The 21,373-nt window shown below is 35.0% G+C and overlaps 4 protein-coding genes across 5 annotated transcripts in view; 2 read left to right on the forward strand and 2 right to left on the reverse strand.

The window, feature by feature from the left end:
* LOC133548213 (CD48 antigen-like) overlaps positions 1-5,885 on the forward strand; it is a 76,070-nt gene extending 70,185 nt beyond the window's left edge. Inside the window, exons 2-7 of the mRNA XM_061893522.1 lie at positions 460-750; positions 964-1,212; positions 1,337-1,438; positions 1,688-1,735; positions 1,895-1,993; positions 2,850-5,885. Coding sequence (XP_061749506.1) covers positions 510-750; positions 964-1,212; positions 1,337-1,438; positions 1,688-1,735; positions 1,895-1,993; positions 2,850-3,067 — 957 coding nt within the window. The 5' untranslated portion in view covers positions 460-509 and the 3' untranslated portion in view covers positions 3,068-5,885. The remainder of the gene's footprint in view (positions 1-459; positions 751-963; positions 1,213-1,336; positions 1,439-1,687; positions 1,736-1,894; positions 1,994-2,849) is intronic.
* Positions 1-21,373, reverse strand: part of LOC133547997 (T-lymphocyte surface antigen Ly-9-like) — a 280,939-nt gene that overhangs the window by 223,790 nt on the left and 35,776 nt on the right. The gene's annotated exons all lie outside the window — the stretch shown is intronic.
* The window catches only part of LOC133548174 (CD48 antigen-like), a 160,771-nt gene that overhangs the window by 108,909 nt on the left and 30,489 nt on the right, over positions 1-21,373 (reverse strand). The gene's annotated exons all lie outside the window — the stretch shown is intronic.
* Positions 1-21,373, forward strand: part of LOC133548024 (uncharacterized) — a 74,287-nt gene that overhangs the window by 5,271 nt on the left and 47,643 nt on the right. The window lies entirely within an intron of this gene.

Below are 21,373 nucleotides of genomic sequence, written 5' to 3' on the forward strand. Positions count from 1 at the left end.
GGATTTTATTTCGATCTGATTTTTTCCAGCTGCATGTTTACCGTATGTTGTGATGAAAATATCCATTTCCGCTGGCGACTGGCTTTTTATGGTGCACACAAATTAATGTAGCCTGACGAAAAAATCAGATGCAGGTCACATTGTGTTTAGACCGAAGTCACATTTGAAAAGATCACATTTAAAGCACTTTGGACCGTGTAGACTGGAAATAAAAATCAGATCTGTGTCACTTGAGGGCAAAAAGAATCTGATTTGGTGTGCTGTGTAAACGGGAACAAAACCTGCTTGCCAAAAACTTTGAAAAAGTGCAGGTAACATGTTATTTGTTAGTATGCTAATTACTCTCAATATTGGAACCAAAGTCTCTTTTTTGTGTGGTTTTGTTTATTAAAAAAAAAGGGTCTTAATGGTGCACCACTACATCTGAAGACTATTTATCTGTTTATGTCCCTTTCACAGTTTCTGCACAAGATGTGAAATATTTCCTGAAGGGTCAGGACATACACTTCATGCCATCCATCTCTGAACGACCTATTGCATCTATCTGGCTACATAATGAAAATGATGTGGTATGGTTTACTGGCACGGAGGACTATGTGCCTTCTTCATACAAGAACAGAATCACTCTGGACCGGGTCTCTGCAGAACTCACCATCAAAAACGCCACATATGAAGACAGTGGAGACTATCACCTAGAAATGAACATAAACAACGAACCTCGTACTTTGCTGTATAGAATTGAAGTTATAGGTAAGTTTACATTTCCAGTCATAAACATTTTAACACAAATATTGAGCACTATAAATATTAACTTGTCTAATCTAGGTTCATTAACAATAGTGTTGATTGTGTTACATTTGAGCTCAAATGTGAACACGACTCAACACGACATGAATCTCCACCCCAAAAACAAAACAAACAAACATCTGACCTCATGTTGACCATCCTTCTGTTTTCTTACAGACAAAGTATCCAAACCCAACATATCCTGTGAGATGAGCGACACAAAGCAGGCGACACTTGTGTGCTCAACAGAGTCCAAACATCCTCATTTATTAAAGTTGAAGTGGAGCTCACCAGGAAAGGAGCAGACTGGACCAAATTTAACAATAACTGTCAGGAATGAAGATGATGATCAAGTTTATCGTTGTGATGTCAGCAACCCTCTGACCAATGAAACGGCTTCATTCACCGCTAAGGACTGCTTCCTGGGTAATTATAATCAATAATGGAAGATAAAAATTCAAAATGGTGGTTGTACATAAATTAAATGTGATTTTGGATATAATGTACTTTAAAGAGTTGCTTTGAGTTTGACTTTTGTTTTTCTGTGCAGGTAAAAGATCAGATGGTCAACTGATTATCATATTAGTCTGTACCTTCATTCTGGTCATCATCTGGTGTTGTGTTTTATACATAGAACGTCAAAATTTAAAAGGTATAGAAACTCAATACGACAAAAAACAAAATACTTTAGAAAATATTTGAATGATTTAAACGATGCACTCTTTCATCCCACGGAGAGAACTAAACTGTTAATGATGAATTAATATCATGTACATTCAAAAACATTTTAAAACTAATACTTTTTGTGTGCACAACCTTTAAACTCACATCACGCTTTACTCCTGTCTTTTTCATGTCATTACATATCAATGAAACGTTAATTTTCTCTTTGATTTTGCAGCACTTTTGGATAAATATATTTGGAACAGAAGACCAAGTGCAAAAAAAGGTGCGATCCTTCATTTAGATCTACATGTAATGTTTTCATATTCACTTAATTACAACTGACTTTATCATCAGCAAATTGTCATATTAGTTATTTATTTATAGTTATTTATTTGGGACGTTAATTTCCTGACCTTGATTGTAATCTTTGTGTTGTTGTTAGATGATTCAGTGTCCAAACAGCATAATGAAAGCACATCCACACTTCTTTCCAAAGAGAAATTGAATAAACAGCAGAAACCAGAAGAAAAGCTTGACTCAGGTAAACTAAAGTTGGTACACTTTTGTTCTGATTTATAATCTGATTTGTGTTTTTATTTTAGACTTTTTTTTTATTTTTAAATAGCTTGCCAGGATCTTAACAGTTTCCTTACTTTGCTAACAAGTTTGGACATTTTTGTTTTGTTGCATGTTTGTCAAGTGCTTTTTTCAGTGTTCAAACAGCGTGAAAAAGAAAACACTTTCCTCCTAAACAGAGCACAAACCTTTTTTTTTTTCAATCAGAGACAGAGCGAAAAGTTCAATTTAGAACAAAAGAACAAATATAACTGAGATTTAAAGTTGTCAGTTACCACGTTCTGCTTTGTGATCCGACTTATTTTTTCCTTTACATATTCTCACTACTATGTACCAACTATATATTATGCACAGAAATTAAACAATGTACCAATATGATCCACCGTAAGAAAATGTTCAAACTCAAAGTGTTTATAAAGTAAAAGAATGAAGAATCCTGATAAACATATTGAACCTTATTTAAAAATGAGAAAATCTAATATATTTTATAGAGGATGAATAGAGACATCAATGACTGCCGTTCTACAAAAACTGTGTGCAAACACTTGATATTTGTAAATAAACAATTACAAAATATTTCAGTGTAAATAACTAATTTTCACAACATATATATATGGGGCTTATATATTGGTGCGGCTAATATATAAGAAAATCGTTTTTTTCCCATGTTTTTTAGAAAAATATTTTAAAATGTATTGGATGCAAATTATACACCAGTGTGGCTTATAGTCCAGAAACAATTTATATTTTATTGTCTGAAGCAACTCCAGTACTAAATATACAGTAGACTGCTTCTTCTAATCCTTCTTTGACCTCCTCAGACATCAACACTACCACTCTACTTGAGGAAAGCAGAAAGTCTCAGCAAGTTTATGGAGGAGAAAATGTGAAACATGAAGATGACTTACCGAGTCAAGCAACACCCATCAACTGGCGACGAGGAGAAGTTATCAGAACAAGCAACACAGGCAGTATAAATCAGGTCATAATGAGAAAAGTCCCATCCTCCGCTTCTCTAAAAGAGGAAAACATTCATTAATAATGAATTAGGACTCCTGATTCAACACCACAAACCCCTTTAATACATACCTTACAGTAATTGCAACCAGGCCTAACCATGTGTCATTATTGAACATTTACAGATGATTATTGATTAAGGGAGCAATAAAGATGATGACATTACTGTACATGGTGTCCCATACATTTCCATACATAGGAAAAAAATACATTTTATATATATATATATATATATATATATATATATATATATATATATATATATATATATATATATATATATATATATATATATGTAAAGTTTTCTGTTAAATGAGTTTGCAATCATGCAACTGCTTCCTGAGCTGGCCATAAGGATTATTTAAAAGTGTTGGTCTTTATTCAAATGCATCTTCTAGCATAATTGTTTTTGATTATTGTATTTTTTTTTACATATTGATCAATAACTTACTTAGAGATTTGTAAGTCAAAATGACCAGCAGATATTCAATTAATTATTTTTGACAAAAAAAAAACAAACAGACAATATTAAAGTGTAAAACATATGCAAAATTGAAAGAATAAATACATTTTTGCCATGAAGTGTTTTTTTAATTTCCAACCTTTTGCAGGCCACTTTGAAATGAAGTGGCGGGCCAAGTTAAAATGAAGTGACTAAAATTAGAATGATATGGTGGGCCGAAAAAAAATGATGTGGCGGGCCAGATTTGGCCCACGGGCCTTGAGTTTGACACCTATTTTCTCGGATATAAGAAGTATAAAAGAGAACAATGTTAAATGTTTGGAAGCTTATGGTACAACATTTATAATGATACAATCATGTTATGAAGCTCTTGAACCGTCTGTGATCAAACAGTGAGTTTAGTTTTATATGCACTTTGGATTTGCACTCTAAGGATGTAGGAGGAAACTGGAGTGATGAATTGCAGTCTATAATGTTGTCATGGTAACCACTTGGAAATCGTGCAGACCTGACACCTACCACATGTGATGTAAATAACGTTATTAAGTATTTGCCGTTTACAAACTGTGTCAGATACTTTGTACTGGAATTTTGTCTTATCGATGTTTTTAAAACAAAATGTGAGTTGTGGATACTAACATTTTCTTAAATAAGTTATCAAAACAGAGGCTACAAAAGTTAAAAAAAAAAAAAAAATAGATTAGCTCTCTGCCATTGTTTTGTTGTTGTTGGAGACACCTTCTTTAGACTATGGATTTCTGCAGGTCTCAGTATTGATTGGCAGTAGCGAGCTACAAGTAGCGATGCTAATTAGCTTAGGAAAAATTTGCTACATTTCCCAGTAGCGTGGGAAATGTTAAACGATTGTCCCAAAATATTTCTCCAGTGAATAATTCTTGTATGATGACAAAACACATTATTGCTTTCTTTTTTCATTTTTTTTCTTTTTTAGAAAAAAAGCTACCTTTGAACAATGTGTTTGACTTTATTGCAATAAAATTGCATAGTTTGTCTTGTTAAGTTTTTTCTCAGAATATTCCCCCAAAAATCTACTATCAAAATATTTTCTAAAAATACTGCAACTTTTTTTGTAAAAAATATGACTTTTTCACAATATATTTAACTTTTATCATGTAAAATAGCATATATTTTTATTCTTTTTAAAAGTAAACTTTTTTCTTAAAACATTTTTTTCTTACAATATTTTTTACACAACTCTTGTGAAACAAATTTTTTGGACAATATGGCATTTAAAAAAAAAATCGAAATAAAAAAAAAATAATATATATATATATATACTCTCACAAGATATTTGATTTTTAATCCTGTAAAATGGCATATTTTGCTTTTGTAAAATGTTAACTTTTTTAGTCAACATAATTCGACATATTTCTTGTACAACTTTTTCTTCACAATGTTACGACCCCCCCCCCCCCAAACCCCCCAATTTTTTTTTAAAATAGTTTAAAATAGTTTTAAAAAGTATTCTTTTTTAGGAAAAATTTGCAACATTGTGAAGAAAAAGTTGTACAAAAAATATGTCGAAATATGTTGCCGAAAAAAGTTAACATTTTACGAAAAAAATATATATACCATTTCACAGGATTAAAAATCAAATGTATTATGAGTGCACATTTTTTTTTTAAAATGCAATATTTAAAAAAAAAAAAAGTTTTCCTTTAGCCAGGTTATTGTCACTTTGCCATTGTTGTGTTAAAACAGTCGTTGTATATATAAGTTATAGTACATATTTTAGTCTTTGTTTGATATTAATACAATATTTTTTTAACTGCCTTTATTTTTATTTGTGTCCAGTCAGTGTCCTCCCCCTCGTGTTGTACATTATACCGCAACTATGTATGTATGTATATATGTATGTATGTATGTATGTATGTATGTATGTATGTATGTATGTATGTATGTATGTATGTATGTATGTATGTATGTATGTATGTATGTATGTATGTATGTATAAATCGGACAAGATTATTTGCTGTCTGCCTTTAATCACCGATTAGTGATTAGCTAATAGCATGTGTGATTTCACTGCACTGAGCAAAGTTTGGAGGTCTTTTTTGCAAATCCTAAAATACATTATAAAGACCATGTCCATCAAAAACTAAATTAAGAAAAATTGCAATATGATTTGGTTTTATTCATTTTATTTTATTGTGTTATCCCTTGCTTGTGTTCATGCTCCATTTGTTTATTTCATTATATTAAAGTTATTTCAATGTCTTGATTACTGGTTCAATATTATTGATGAAAAATATTTCCTATACACATATTTTGTATATATTTTGACATGTTCTGTTGTATGTTCTGATTGTTTTAATGTTGTGTATAATATTGCTGAAATAAATTTAGAGAAAAGAGAGCTGTGATTGGTCAACTTGTTGTGACATCATTTCCGGGTCCACCCAGCCCATCTTGGCGAACGTCTTCTCTTACGGTTTTAAAGCAACGTGCACATTAAAAGTGACCGTTGTAATAAAATGATTAGTTCCAGCGCCAACATTAAAGTGAGTGTCGACAACAACATTATATCACACGCAGGAGAACGTGTGGGAGACAATTGCAAGTCGGTCCCGCCTGCTCGTACCGAAACAAAGATTGTGGATGACGGAAAAGAGGATCACTCTGCTTATGTAATTCCACCGTCGAATAAACTTGCTGAGAGCGATGCACGAAGTGAGACCTCTTGTGGCAAGTTCGAAAGCCAGAGCCGAAGAAAGAAACACAGACGTAGCAATTTATCGACGACGGCAAAGTTATTAAGTTTATTTTAATTTATCGTTTGATTCATTGTCTTATTAACTATCGGTCCCGCTGTTGTGAAAAAATGTGCTGCTTCATTAAAAAAATGCAACCTGTTGCATAATTTGATGGTTAGCAACATAATAGACGGATTTTGATGAGATTATCAGAAAATGACCGAAATAGTAGTTTTTGTTATTCATACATGAGCTTGTCCCAATCGGTTAATAAAGGTTTATAACGTTTTTGTTTTGTTTTTTTTCCTGGTATGTTAAATAATGCTGAAAATAAAACCAATGTTTTTAACCTTACTTGTTGTGGTTATTTTGTTCCGGGGAAACCTTTGGCGTTGATGCGCATGTGTGCGCATGCTCAGTAAGGTTAGTTAGCATTTTTTACATGAGCACATTTTCACATAACATCGGCCTAAAACTGAATGATTTGTTTAATTGTCTCTGGAAATCAAATTTAATGTTTTTTAATGCCATCTAAAGCCTTAATTTTCTCAATATTAATTTGATGGCTTTATGCTTTGTAATGACCCGCGGAAACCCTGTAAAAGAAGCTAAAAGGAGGTAAATAAAAGGTAATATCAGTTGAAGAAAATGTGAAGAAAAAGGTCAAACAAGGAGAATATAAGGTAAATAAAGGTAAAATAAGTTAAATAGAAGGTCAAATAAAGGTAAATAAAAAGATTAAACAATGAGTATAGAACGTAAAATATGTTAAATAGAAGGTAAAAGAAAGTATCTGTCACTGCTGACAAAAGCACATTGTGTATATGTTATATAATTTCATTGGTTAGAATAAATAAATTCAATGTTTTAACATAAATTCATATTTATATATAGTGCGATTAAAAATGTATTTCCTTTGGTAATTTCCTGCAAGTATATGTTAACTTTATTTTTTGTGACAAAAACCCATGTAAATTGGAGAGGAAAATATTTTTTGTTCCGGTTTGGTCACATTGTTGGGGGAACAATTAATATGTGACGGAATAAACGGTAGAAAATGAATGGATGGATGGAATAAGGGAAGCAGCATGAGACAGCCAGAATTTGTTGGAAGAGGTTAATGGAGTCTCAGCTTGAAAATAAACTTTATTCCCTCGGAGTTTATGAGGCCAATGAGGTACAATTATTTCTGATAATGTATGTTTAATCAATGTGTTTTCTTTTATTTGATGTCAGAGTAATGGGAAGTTCTGTTTTTCATATTAATTAGTTCTGACGGCATTGTTTTGGCCTCGTTGTTAACGAGAAGAAGACGAGGATGGAATAAATGTCTTTGGGAGAAAAACGAACAACTTGAGGCTTGATTAAGACCTCAGAGGGAGTAACATTAACTAAACGGTAAAAATAGTTAAATATAAGGTCAAATAAAGTAAACAAAATAAAAAACAACTTAAAAGGTAAAATAATGGTAAATAAAAAGGTAAAACAAAGTATAGAAGGTAAAATATGTTAAATAGTAAGTAAGATAAAGGGAAAATTTGTTAAAAGAAGGTCAAATAAGTAAAACAAGGAGTACATAAAATTGGTTAAATAGAAATCAAATCAAGTAAATAAAAGTAAAATAAGTTAAATACAAAGGTAAACAAGGAGTATGGCAGGTAAAAAAGTAGAAGGTAAAAAGTATGGAAATAAAGCTTAAATAAGTTAAATAAGAAAGTCAAATAAAGTAATTAAAGGGTAAATAAAAAGGTGAAACAAGGAGTAAAGAAGGTAGTGAAGGTGAAGTACAAAATATTTTGTTTATTTCAACAATTTATCTCTACAATATGCATTGAGGCTATAAAGTGTGTTTTATCTGATTCATTAATTAATGGAACAAACTAATCGATCCTCAATTACTAAAATAATGGATAGTTGCAACCCTAATTGGAATTCACAAAAAGGAGAGAAGAATAAGTGGGTTAATCCTGGGTTTGGGATTAGAATGTCCTAGTGTGAGTACGTCCTAATACTTCTACCTTTGGTCAAACATCTTCTTGCTCAACTTCCTGTGATGAAAGAAAACAAGACTTGTTGACATAAAGATGAAACATTGCTAGTTTATTTCCAAAACAGGCATGGTGTGCGTCCTCTTCTTCACACTGTCCTAAATTCCACATCCCTCAATCAGTCTCTTCACAAGTTCTCTTTGGTGGACCTCTGGCCGCGTCCTGAAAAGTCCCTACATGATCCAGGATCTTGCGGTTGATCTCTGCCAACGCCACGGAGAAGACGAAGGCCTTCTTGTCTGCCTCGATGGTGTATCATATGTGACCGTGTTAAAGGCAATCCCAGGTAGGGGAAAATAACCAACACTAATCCATAGGAACTAACAGTTGTTAGCTCCCTGTGGTAACTGTCATTGTGTACATGTGATCATGAATAGTGATTCATCATGCATTTGGACGCTCTCCTAGGAGAAACACTAACATCCATCGTTTTTAAAGACAAATTCTTGGACTCCACCCAAGATGGCTACTACACGCCAAAACTACCAACTGTAATACCCTTGTCAGCCTGTAAGAGTCCATCCATCCATCCATTTTCTACCGCTTATTCCCTTTTGGGGTCACGGGGGGCGCTGGCGCCTATCTCAGCTACAATCGGGCGGAAGGCGGGGTACACCCTGGACAAGTCGCCACCTCATCGCAGGGCTAACACAGATAGACAGACAACATTCACACTCACATTCACACACTAGCCTGTAAGAGTCATGAATCATAAAGGACTACAACCAAGATGGTGGACAGCTTTAAAAAAAAAACTACAACACAGATAGACAGACAACATTCACACTCACATTCACACACTAGGGACCATTTAGTGTTGCCAATCAACCTATCCCCAGGTGCATGTCTTTGGAGGTGGGAGGAAGCCGGAGTACCCGGAGGGAACCCACGCAGTCACGGGGAGAACATGCAAACTTCACACAGAAAGACCCCGAGGCCGGGAATCGAACCCAGGACATTCGTATTGTGAGGCACACGCACTAAACCCTTGAATCCTGAAGGGTATATTTTGGAGAAAAACAACAACTGTAAGACTAGTATTTCGCCAGTAGGAGGCAGTGTTTATACATTCAAATACTGCATGGAGGTTCCTCTAGAAACGTCAAAACACAAAAAGTTGACATCAAGTAGATCAGGGGTCACCAACCTTTTTGAAACCAAGAGCAACTTCTTGGGTATTGATTAATGCGAAGGGCTACCAGTTTGATACACACTTTAATACATTGCCAGAAATAGCCAATTTGCTCAATTTACCTTTAATAAATACATTTATATATATAAAAAAAATGGGTATTTCTGTCTGTCATTTCATCGTACATTTTTTTTTCCTTTTACGGAAGGCTTTTTGTAGAGAATAAATGATGAAAAAAAACACTTAATTGAACGGTTTAAAAGAGGATAAAACACAAAAAAAAAGAGAATTAAATTTTGAAACAATTTCAATTTCGACTCTTTAAAATTCAAACTTTAACCGAAAAAAATTAAGAGAAAAACTAACTAATTCGAATCTTTTGGAAAAATTTTGAAAAATAATTTATGGAACATCATTAGTAATTTTTCCTGTTTAAGATTAAATTTAGAATTTTGATGACATGTTTTAAATAGGTTAAAATCCAATCTGCACTTTCTTAGAATATATAACAAATTGGACCAAGCTATATTTCTAACAAAGACAAATCGTTATTTCTTCTAGATTTTCCAGAACAATTTTAAAAAAAATTCAATAGACTTGGAAATATGATTAAAAATTGATTCTACAGATTTTTTAGATCTGCCAGAATATTTTTTTCAATTTTAATCATAACAAGTTTGAAGAAATATTTTACAAATATTCTTCGTCGAAAAAACAGAAGCTAAAATGAAGAATTCAATTAAAATGTATTTATTATTCTCTACCATAAAAAAAAAAAAAATACTTGAACACTGATTTAAATTGTCAGGAAAGAAGAGGAAGGAATTTAAAAGGTAAAAAGGTGTATGTGTTTAAAAATCCTAAAATCTTTTTTAAGGTTGTATTTTTTCTCTAAAATTGTCTTTCTGAAAGTTATAAGAAGCAAAGTAAAAAAAGAAATGAATTTATTTAAACAAGTGAACACCAAGTCTTTAAAATATTTTCTTGGATTTTCAAATTCTGTTTGAGTTTTGTCTCTCTTAGAATTAAAAATGTCGAGCAAAGCGAGAGCAGCCTGCTAGTAAATAAATACAATTAAAAAAAATAGAGGCAGCTCACTGGTAAGTGCTGCTATTTGAGCTATTTTTAGAACAGGCCAGCGGGCGACTCATCTGGTCCTTACGGGCTACCTGGTGCCCGCGGGCACCGCGTTGGTGACCCCTGAAGTAGAGAAAAGTATTAATTTCCTACACATTTAATGATTTTGTTAACGTAGAAAATCTATGCAGACTTTCACTTGTCTGTTGACAGCTTTAAAGACTTGATCTGTGTTTGTCTTTCAAGAAAAAGATGTCGTTAGCATCAAGTAGTCTGAAGTAAATGTAAGATTGCTGTGAGATGGACAGTGACTCAGCATTATTGACTAATGGACTACAAACACCTGACCTATTTCTTTACTTTTGGTGTGGTAGCTAAGTTCTGATGGTCTTTTGGAGAAGTCTTGTTCATGTGGAGATGAAAACTACCAAGTAGAATTATTATTTTATAGAAATGTCAAGTTACATGTTTAATAGAGATATTCTTAGAAGAATGTCATTTTCACATTTTTAGTAGAGATTGTAGTTGCCAACTGGATGAAAAATAAATAACAGACATCTTGTAGACCGACCTGATTGTCTTCACACATACCAGCGTGGTGAATTGTTTTTGGTCTTTTTTTTTTACATTTGTCTCAACATTTTAATACAATTTGATTCCAACATGAATACCAATATCTGTTGGTTTGAGTTAAACAGACAAGTCTAAGAAAACACAAAAACTATCAGATAAAGCAGCATGGACAACATTCCCAAGACTCTTGGCCAGGGGCGTCGCCGGACATATTTCACTGGGGCACGTGCCCCACTGTTGATCTGCAGAGCCCCAGTAAAGATTTCACCAATAAAAAAAAAACGCTTCAGAGTTTTAGGCCAAATAACATAGACAACAGCGCACATACTACTTAGTATGGTAATTGATTGCTACTGTATTCACTCCACTTAACAATGAACACATGGCTAATTAATATGGTAATTTATTCACGTGTGGATCGAGACTTCATTTGAGAGAGAGAGAGAGACAGAGAGAGAGAGAGGATGCGAATCACTGCTGAGGTAGGTAACGTTAGCCAACAACAATTTGTTAACGACATTATTTTGATTTGGATTTGACTCAAACTGTAACTCCTAGATGGATTTAAGAAAGTTATTCGCCCGCAGCAGAGAAGAAGCAGCAGGAATGAGAGATGTAAGTGAAGTCCTAGCTAGCTAGGCAACATCATTGTCTTAAGTTGATGCTAAGTTAGCTAACGTTATTCCTTGTATCAAGACAAACATATTCATTTGCTGTACGAGCTGTCGGGGGAATTTCCAATGAACATGAAACATAATGTTGGTTATTGTCTGCTGGTTCTGCATCAATGATGATTTGGAGTAAGCATGTGTGAGTTGAGTGCTTCTCAAATGGTTTATCTTCAGGAAGAAAAACATGTTTCCATATCATCAAGTCGTGAGGCAAATTTTTAAATCATTCAAGTTTATTTCACAGAAAAATAGCACAGTAGACTTGTCTTGTTAATCGGTGTGACTTTGACTAAAATAATCTTGTTTTGTCACCAGAAAAATGGCTACAGCTAAAGCATCTGGTTTTGTTTCCAGAAAAAATAGTAACATTTCTGTATTTGTTTTCAGAAAGATGGCTGAAAATATCGGGTTTTGTTGCCCCATTTAGATTTTTAAAAAATATATTTCCATGTCTGTCCTGAGTCCTCCTCCAACTTGTTAGTCGGTTCGCCTTTTGCTAAAATACTCACTAATAGTCACTAGAAAAATGGCTAAAAATATCTGGTTTTGTTGCCACAATTAGATCTTTTTCTCCCTAAACTTTTTTTTTTCCATGCACACATCTGCCTGCGACTCACTGAAAATGACACACAATCCACTTTTATGTCACGACCCAGCAGTTGGGAACCACTGGTCAACTGTATAACAGTTACTGTAATATTTCCATGTCTGTCCAGAGTGATTGACCACTTTGCAAAAATGAAAACGAGACGTTACAGTTTACTTCTCAGAAAATGATTCCCTGAACAGACACACAACAGTTGTTCATTTATTCTACTACTGTGGCTTTATTGTTTTGTGTATATTTTATAGTTTTGTGTATCTGAAATAGGATTAGCCACATTGCCATAAATGGAAATTAAATAATATAAAAGAACCCAGAGATGTAGGGGTGCTTTATTTTTTGTTTTACTTTTGTAGATGTTAAATCTGCAGATGATTACTGCAATATATATTTTAAAAAGATTCATTGCTCTTCCTTTTTGCTTTTATCAGTAGCAGTTTAGAAGTCTGGAGTAAAAAAGTGCACAAGTAGGTCAAATGCATTAGTTAATTTCAGGTGGTTAATCAAAGATCCATACAACATAATCTGATATGATATCATAGTTTAAAGAACTATTTATGTATTTTCTATGATAAATAAGTGCTAAAAATGTTTTTGCTTGCGCGCTTTGCACGCTCACATGAATTATTTGTGCCCCAGGTGTGCCCCAGTACAGTATTAGGTCTAGTGACGCCCCTGGTAAGAACTAGAGTTTCTTAAGTAAAATTAAACATTTTATTAACGTAACACATGAATTATGGGGGAAGAGTAAGTTTTAATTATGTTTCCTCATACTATTTAAATGTTTAATAGTTGTACTACATAAACTTAAAAATATTACATAAAGTTTACTCTGAAAATGTAGTGTTTTGAAACGCATGCTAGACGACGCATGCGCACAGCACAACAGGCTCTGTCCGACTGACTCTGCTCCGGCCGTTAGGATCACTTCACAGAGTACTGCACGGTGGCATTATGGGTAATTCTTATCTTGCGTTTATAATGTGTTACAGAGTCGATGTTTATCAGAAATGTATTTGGTGTATGTTCACAGAGTGTGGCACATATTAGTAAGAATTTTAAAGTTGTTTATATCACAACCGTCAGCGTAAAAAGTATTTATGTTGAACACGTATGCATTGCAATCTTCAAGTAGATGTCAGTTGCACATATAAAAGTGCTACGTTCGAAAAAGTCATAGGCATTAATTTAACAGCAGGTGTTAATCCAATGCATTAATGCTCAGGCACCAGCCAACTCGTGTGTCGTTCTTCAACACCACAAACTCCTACATCCTACGCCCAGCCCCACAGCAATAAAATTCTGTTTAAACAATGACGCGATCACATCTTGTCGCTTCCGTTCCTCTTGCGTGGTGTCGAAGTTGGACCACAAAACATCCGCCCATCAAACCACCCTTAAGCGAAAATTGATGTAAGATTTAACTCGAGATCTTCCTCCTGCTACCTCAAGGCTTGATTAAATAATTTGTCATTATTTTATTTGCAAATTGATTATTAGTCCGTGGAAAAAGTTTATTTTGATATTTACCTCAAAAGGCTGCAATTAGAAAAGAGGCATTCAATTTTTATTTAAATTTTATTTCATATGTCATTGATATTTTTTAGTGTCGACTTGACATGTCACTATAACTTTATACAAGCCTTGCTTGTTCAATATTCAATACAAAACTTGTTTGGGTCCCTATTAAAAGGTTAATTCGTTCAACCTTGGCCCGTGGCTCTGTTCAGTTTTAAATTTTGTCCCACTCTGTATTTGAGTTTGACACCCCTGAGATAGAGGAAAGAAAATTAACAAATGAATTAATCAAAATTTGGCTTTGTTAGACTGTGTTTGTCAACAGAATTTGTACTTACTTGACAATGACCCGCTTTGCCAAACTTCTGATTAGGCCCCTGCCAATTTCGCTTACTTAATCATTCAACAGAGAGCCTGACCCCTAATTGCGATTAAGTGCAGTTCCTCTGGCGGCGCACGCGCACACGAGCGCCGTAACACGTTCAAATAAACCGCTCGCTCGCTAACAGACGCCGCGCACCGAACTGTACTGGAATTAATTTTCGATGACGATTCGTTCCTTGGCTCTAAGACGGTGATGATCTAGATTGATGTGAATACATTTTCATGCCGGATGTCCGCTAGTGTTATAGAACATTAAATGCGTGCCTGGATCTCCAACACGAATTTGTGATTGCAATGCAAATTTGTTCAACAGAAATACCTTTTACACTGACGTGATATAAACAACGTTAAAATTCTTACTAATATGTGCCACACTCTGTGAACATACACCAAATACATTTCTGATAAACATCGACTCTGTAACACATTATAAACGCAAGATAAGAATTACCCATAATGCCACCGTGCAGTACTCTGTGAAGTGATCCTAACGGCCGGAGCAGAGTCAGTCGGACAGAGCCTGTTGTGCTGTGCGCATGCGTCGTCTAGCCTGCGTTTCAAAACACTACATTTTCAGAGTAAACTTGATGTAATATTTTTAGGTTTATGTAGTACAACTATTAAACACTTAAATAGTATGAGGAAACATAAGTAAAACTTACTCTTCCCCCATAATTCATGTATTACGTTAATAAAATGTTTAATTTTACTTAAGAAACTCTAGTTCTTACCAGGGGCGTCACTAGACCTAATACTGTACTGGGGCACACCTGGGGCACACCCGGGGCACAAATAATTCATGTGAGCGTGCAAAGCGCGCAAGCAAAAACATTTTTAGCACTTATTTATCATAAAAAAATACATAAATAGTCCTTTAAACTATGATATCATATCAGATTATGTTGTATGGATCTTTTTGAAATATATATTGCAGTAATCATCTGCAAATTTAACATCTACAAAAGTAAAACAAAAAATAAAGCACCCCTACATCTCTGGGTTCTTTTATATTATTTAATTTCCATTTATGGCAATGTGGCTAATCCTATTTCAGATACACAAAACTATAAAATATACACAAAACAATAAAGCCACAGTAGTAGAATAAATGAACAACTGGTGTGTGTCTGTTCAGGGAATCATTTTATGAGAAGTAAACTGTAACTGTGAATGGGACAATGAAAAAGGAGGATTACCTCCAAATTCTTCAGGACATCCTAACATCATCAGCCCGCAGGTTGGGTCTTGGGCACAGTTGGGTGTTCCAACAGGACAATGACTCCAAACACACGTCAAAAGTGGTAAAGGAATGGCTAAATCAGGCTAGAATTAAGGTTTTAGAATGGCCTTCCCAAAATCCTGACTTGTGGTTGGCTACCAAAAAGCTCCTTATTGCAGTGAAACTTGCCAAGGCAACCCCCCCATCTGAGGTCCTCTCCAAGGTTTCTCATAGTCAGCATTGTCACTGGCGTCCCACTGGATATGAATTCTCCCTGCCCACTGGGTGTGAGTTTTCCTTGCCCTTTTGTGGGTTCTTCCGAGGATGTTGTAGTCGTAATGATTTGTGCAGTCCTTTGAGACATTTGTGATTTGGGGCTATATAAATAAACATTGATTGATTGATTGACATTTAACCAAATATTAACATTGCTGTATGTATACTTTTGACCAAGCAGATTTGCTCACATTTTCAGTAGACCCATCATACATTCATAAAACAACCAAATTTCATGAATGCTTTTTGTGACCAACAAGTATGTGCTCCAATCACTCTATCACAAAAAAATAAGAGTTGTAGAAATTATTAGGAACTGAAGACAGCCATGACATTATGTTCTTTACAAGTGTATGTAAACTTTTGACCACGTCTGTCTGTGCGTGTGTGTGTGTGTGTGTGTGTGTGTGTGTGTGTATATATATATATATATATATATATATATATATATATATATATATATATATATATATATATATATATATATATATTTATTTATATATGGGGACGGTTAGAGTGTCCGCCCTGAAATGGGTTGGTTGTGAGTTCAAACCCCGGCTGAGTCATACCAAAGACTATAAAAATGGGACCCATTACCTCCCTGCTTGGCACTCAGCATCAAGGGTTGGAATTGGGGGTTAAGTCACCATAAATGATTCGAGGGCGCGGGACCGCTGCTGCCCACTGCTCCCCTCACTTCCCAGGGGGTGATCAAGGGGATGGGTCAAATGCAGAGGACAAATTTCACCACACCTAGTGTGTGTGTGACAATCATTGCTACTTTAACTTTAAGAAACAAATCCCTGCCTCTACACTTAGTATCTCGGGTTAGTAGGACTTTTTTGTGTTTTGTTTTTACTTTACAAAAAAAATATCGATAAATATCTCCATTCAGCAAATGGAGCGGAAACCACAACCAAAGATTGTCGGCGTCTTCACGCAACGAAGCCGGCCTACTTCACCACAGTCTGTAGTCTATTGCCCCCCAGGCTGTGGTGTGATGGTGGCGACAGGCCGAGTTACACTGTTCCTTACACCCACCCACCCCGTCCGTCCGCCTGTTCCTGGAGAGACACCACCTAAACTAACACATTTTCTGGGGGAAACACTGCATACCTACAGTAATTGTAACCAGGCAGGCCTAACAATGTGTTGATTATTTTATTGTTCTGCCATTTATTTTCTAAAGTGCATTTTGGGTATGCCTTTATTTTGACATGTGCTGTGACGTGGTGTGAAATGCCATTTTATGTACATACATGCTTTTATTTTTGAAACACACATTGACATCCAAGAGCCGGGCGGCCATATGTTACAAATCGGACATCAAAGAGCCCGGTGGCCAAGTTAGTAATCAGTTTCTCAGTCACATCTTAACCGTAAGATGCATTTTTTTAACTTCTTGAAAGCTTTGTGTTGTTTTTGCCTTCAAAAGCATCGTCCGTAAGTATTTGTTTTTACATTTAAACTACTGTATTGTAGTGATTAAAGAAGGGAATCAAAGGAATTTCAAAAGAGGGCACTCACTGTTTTAATGACATTCAGCAACTTACAATAACAATGGAGCAGTAATCTACATCCGTGCCTTTGTCTAGTCCGTGTACAATAATGGAAATGTGTTCCTTTCAAATCCGTCCGACTGCAACTATCTAACTCAACTTCAAGTTCCGTGGGTGAATTATGTAAACCCACTACAGTATTTACCTTATGTTCTATTGTGCTGTATTCATTTAAACCATGAAGGTTATGAACTTTATTTACATCACAACTGTTTCATGTTGTGTGTCCTTGAGGAGCTTTTGAAGAATGTCATGTTGTAAACTTGTATATAAAAAAAGGGTGTTTATTTACTAGTATGCAGTCATTTATGTATGTATATCTGTATGTTTTTTTAGTTCCACTCTGGTTCATACTGGATTTGACAGCGTTATATTTGTGTCTTTGTTTTCTTCTTCTTCTTCTGGGTGAATCAATAGGCCATTTACTGATACTTTTATTAAATGTACAATATTTCCAATATTTTACGAGCGTGCTGTTTTGTTCTGGCTGACCTGACAGTGCACAGCTGTGTCAGCGAACCAATCAGGGAGGAGGGAGGCGATGGGAAAGTGTCAATGCTGCTTAGTTAAAACTTGTATAAAATGTACATATAGAATTCCAGTCCTGCCACAAAAACATGTTCACTTTTATTGATTTTTCTTCATGTAAAGATGGAGTTTGTTAACATCTGTGTTTTTTTTGCACTTGTCATTGTACTTTCTGTTGGAACAGTCATTTATCCTGTGCTGAAAACTCTCCATTCCAATAAAAAAATATGTATTTTTGTAAATCCATTGTGTTCATTTTGTCTTCTTGAAAAATTATGTTCGGAATTCTTGTGTTCAGAAAAATCTTTTAATGCCAGGTTTCTTACACAAAACTATATATGTATAAAGGTTTATTTGAAATAGGGACGGATACGGAAACATAGATATCTGAAACACTTATCCAATGTATGCATCATAGTGTTTGTAGCCAACGTTAATTTACAACACTTGTCCCCAACAACAACAACAACAACAACAACAACAACAACAACAACAACACAGATCTAACATCATTAAAAATAGGAAAATAAAAAGAATAAGGCAAAGAGGAGTCGATAATAACGATAATAGTATTACTAGAGACAAAGTGCAAACTAGGTATCCATCCATCTATTTCCTACCGCTTGTCGTTCGGGGTCGCTGGAGCCTATCTCAGCTGCATTCGGGTGGAAGGCAGGGTACACCTTAGACAAGTCGCCTCCTCATCACAGGGCCAACACAGATAGACAGACAACATTCACACTCACATTCACACACTAGGGACCATTTTAGTGTTGCCAATCAACCTATCCCCAGGTGCATGTCTTTGGAGGTGGGAGGAAGCCGGAGTACCCGGAGGGAACCCACGCAGTCACGGGGAGAACATGCAAACTTCACATGGACAACTCAGGACCTTCGTATTGTGAGACACATGCACTAACCCCTTTTCCACCGTGCTGCTTGCAAACTAGATAAAAGCCAATAATAATAATAATAAACCAGAAAAAGTGCAAACCACATGAAAAACAATTAGTAAAAAAAATGTAAAAAATAAACATGGAACCACGATTGTTGCTCAACTATTTGTCTGAACACAATAATTTTGAACATACCTTTCGGTGTTTATTTAAAGCAGCATTAAGTAACTTTACAACCTTCATAAAATGTGTTCATAACTTTCGGGACGATACATGGACTTACAACTAGTTGACAGACACCTCTGTCATGGCCTGAGGATGTCTGTATCTCTCTTACTGGCACTTATTGACTTGGAGGAGGGTGGCATCTCTACTAAAGATTTGAAAATGACAATTAGCCTAAGACTATCTCTATTAAACATATAACATGACATTTATATAAAATAATAATTCCACTTGGTAGTTTTCATCTCCACATAAACAAGACGTTACCAAATGAACAGCAGAACTTACCTACCACACCAAAAGTAAAGAAATAGGTCAGGTGTTTGTGTAGCCGGATCGAGTCTGCGTTGTGTATTGCGGGTGTTGCTTGGCAGTGGCGTCGCCAGACAGATTTCACTGGGGCAAGTGCCCCAGTGTTGATCTGCAGTGCCCCAGTAAAAATTTCACCAATAAAAAAAAAGCTTCAGAGTTTTAAGTCTACATAACATAGACAACAGCGCACATACTACTTAGTATGGTAATTGATTGCTACTGTATACACTCCACTTAACAATGAACACATGGCTAATTAATATGGTAATTTATTCACGTGTGGATCGAGACTTTAGTTGAGAGAGAGAGGGGGGATGCGAATCACTGCTGAGGTAGGTAATGTTAGCCAACAACAATTTGTTAATTATATTATTTTGATTTTGATTTGACTAAAACTGTAACTCCTAGATGGATATCAGAAAGTTATTCGCCCGCAGCAGAGAAGAAGCAGCAGGAATGAGAGATGTAAGTGAAGTCCTAGCTAGCTAGGCAACATCATTGTCTTAAGTTGATGCTAAGTTAGCTAACGTTATTCCTTGTATCAAGACAAACATATTCATTTGCTGTACGAGCTGTCGGGGGAATTTCCAATGAACATGAAACATAATGTTGGTTATTGTCTGCTGGTTCTGCATCAATGATGATTTGGAGTAAGCATGTGTGAGTTGAGTGCTTCTCAAATGGTTTATCTTCAGGAAGAAAAACATGTTTCCATATCATCAAGTCGTGAGCCAAATTTTTAAATCATTCAAGTTTATTTCACAGAAAAATAGCACAGTAGACTTGTCTTGTTAATCGGTGTGACTTTGACTAAAATAATCTTGTTTTGTCACCAGAAAAATGGCTACAGCTAAATCATCTCGTTTTGTTTCCAAAAAAAATTGTAACATTTCTGTATTTGTTTTCAGAAAGATGGCTGAAAATATCGGATTTTTCTGCCCCATTTAGATTTTTTAAAAATATATTTCCATGTCTGTCCTGAGTCCTCCTCCAACTTGTCAGTCGGTTTGCCTTTTGCTAAAATACTCACTAATAGTCACTAGAAAAATGGCTAAAAATATCTGGTTTTGTTGCTACAATTTGATATTTTTCTCCCTAAACTTTTTTTTTTTTCATGCACACATCTGACTGCGACTCACTGAAAATGACACACAATCCACTTTTATGTCACGACCCAGCAGTTGGGAACCACTGGTCAACTGTATAACAGTTACTGTAATATTTCCATGTCTGTCCAGAGTGATTGACCACTTTGCAAAAATGAAAACGAGACGTTACAGTTTACTTCTCAGAAAATGATTCCCCGAACAGACACACAACAGTTGTTCATTTATTCTACTACTGTGGCTTTATTGTTTTGTGTATATTTTATAGTTTTGTGTATCTGAAATAGGATTAGCCACATTGCCATAAATGGAAATTAAATAATAGATGTTAAATTTGCAGATGATTACTGCAATATATATTTTAAAAAGATTCATTGCTCTTCCTTTTTGCTTTTATCAGTAGCAGTTTAGAAGTCTGGAGTAAAAAAGTGCACAAGTAGGTCAAATGCATTAGTTAATTTCAGGTGGTTAATCAAAGATCCATACAACATAATCTGATATGATATCATAGTTTAAAGCACTATTTGTGTATTTTTTATTATAAATAAGTGCTAAAAATGTTTTTGCTTGCGCGGTTTGCACGCTCACATGAATTATTTGTGCCCCAGGTGTGCCCCAGTACAGTATTAGGTCTAGTGACGCCCCTGGTAAGAACTAGAGTTTCTTAAGTAAAATTAAACAATTTATTAATTTATTAATTATGGGGGAAGAGTAAGTTTTACTTATGTTTCGTCATACTATTTAAATGTTTAATAGTTGTACTACATAAACCTAAAAATATTACATAAAGTTTACTCTGAAAATGTAGTGTTTTGAAACGCATGCTAGACGACGCATGCGCACAGCACAACAGGCTCTGTCCGACTGACTCTGCTCCGGCCGTTAGGATCACTTCACAGAGTACTGCACGGTGGCATTATGGGTAATTCTTATCTTGCGTTTATAATGTGTTACAGAGTCGATGTTTATCAGAAATGTATTTGGTGTATGTTCACAGAGTGTGGCACATATTAGTAAGAATTT

Source organism: Nerophis ophidion, linkage group LG02, assembly GCF_033978795.1.
Source record: "Nerophis ophidion isolate RoL-2023_Sa linkage group LG02, RoL_Noph_v1.0, whole genome shotgun sequence".
In the NCBI taxonomy this organism is placed as follows: Eukaryota; Metazoa; Chordata; class Actinopteri; order Syngnathiformes; family Syngnathidae; genus Nerophis; species Nerophis ophidion.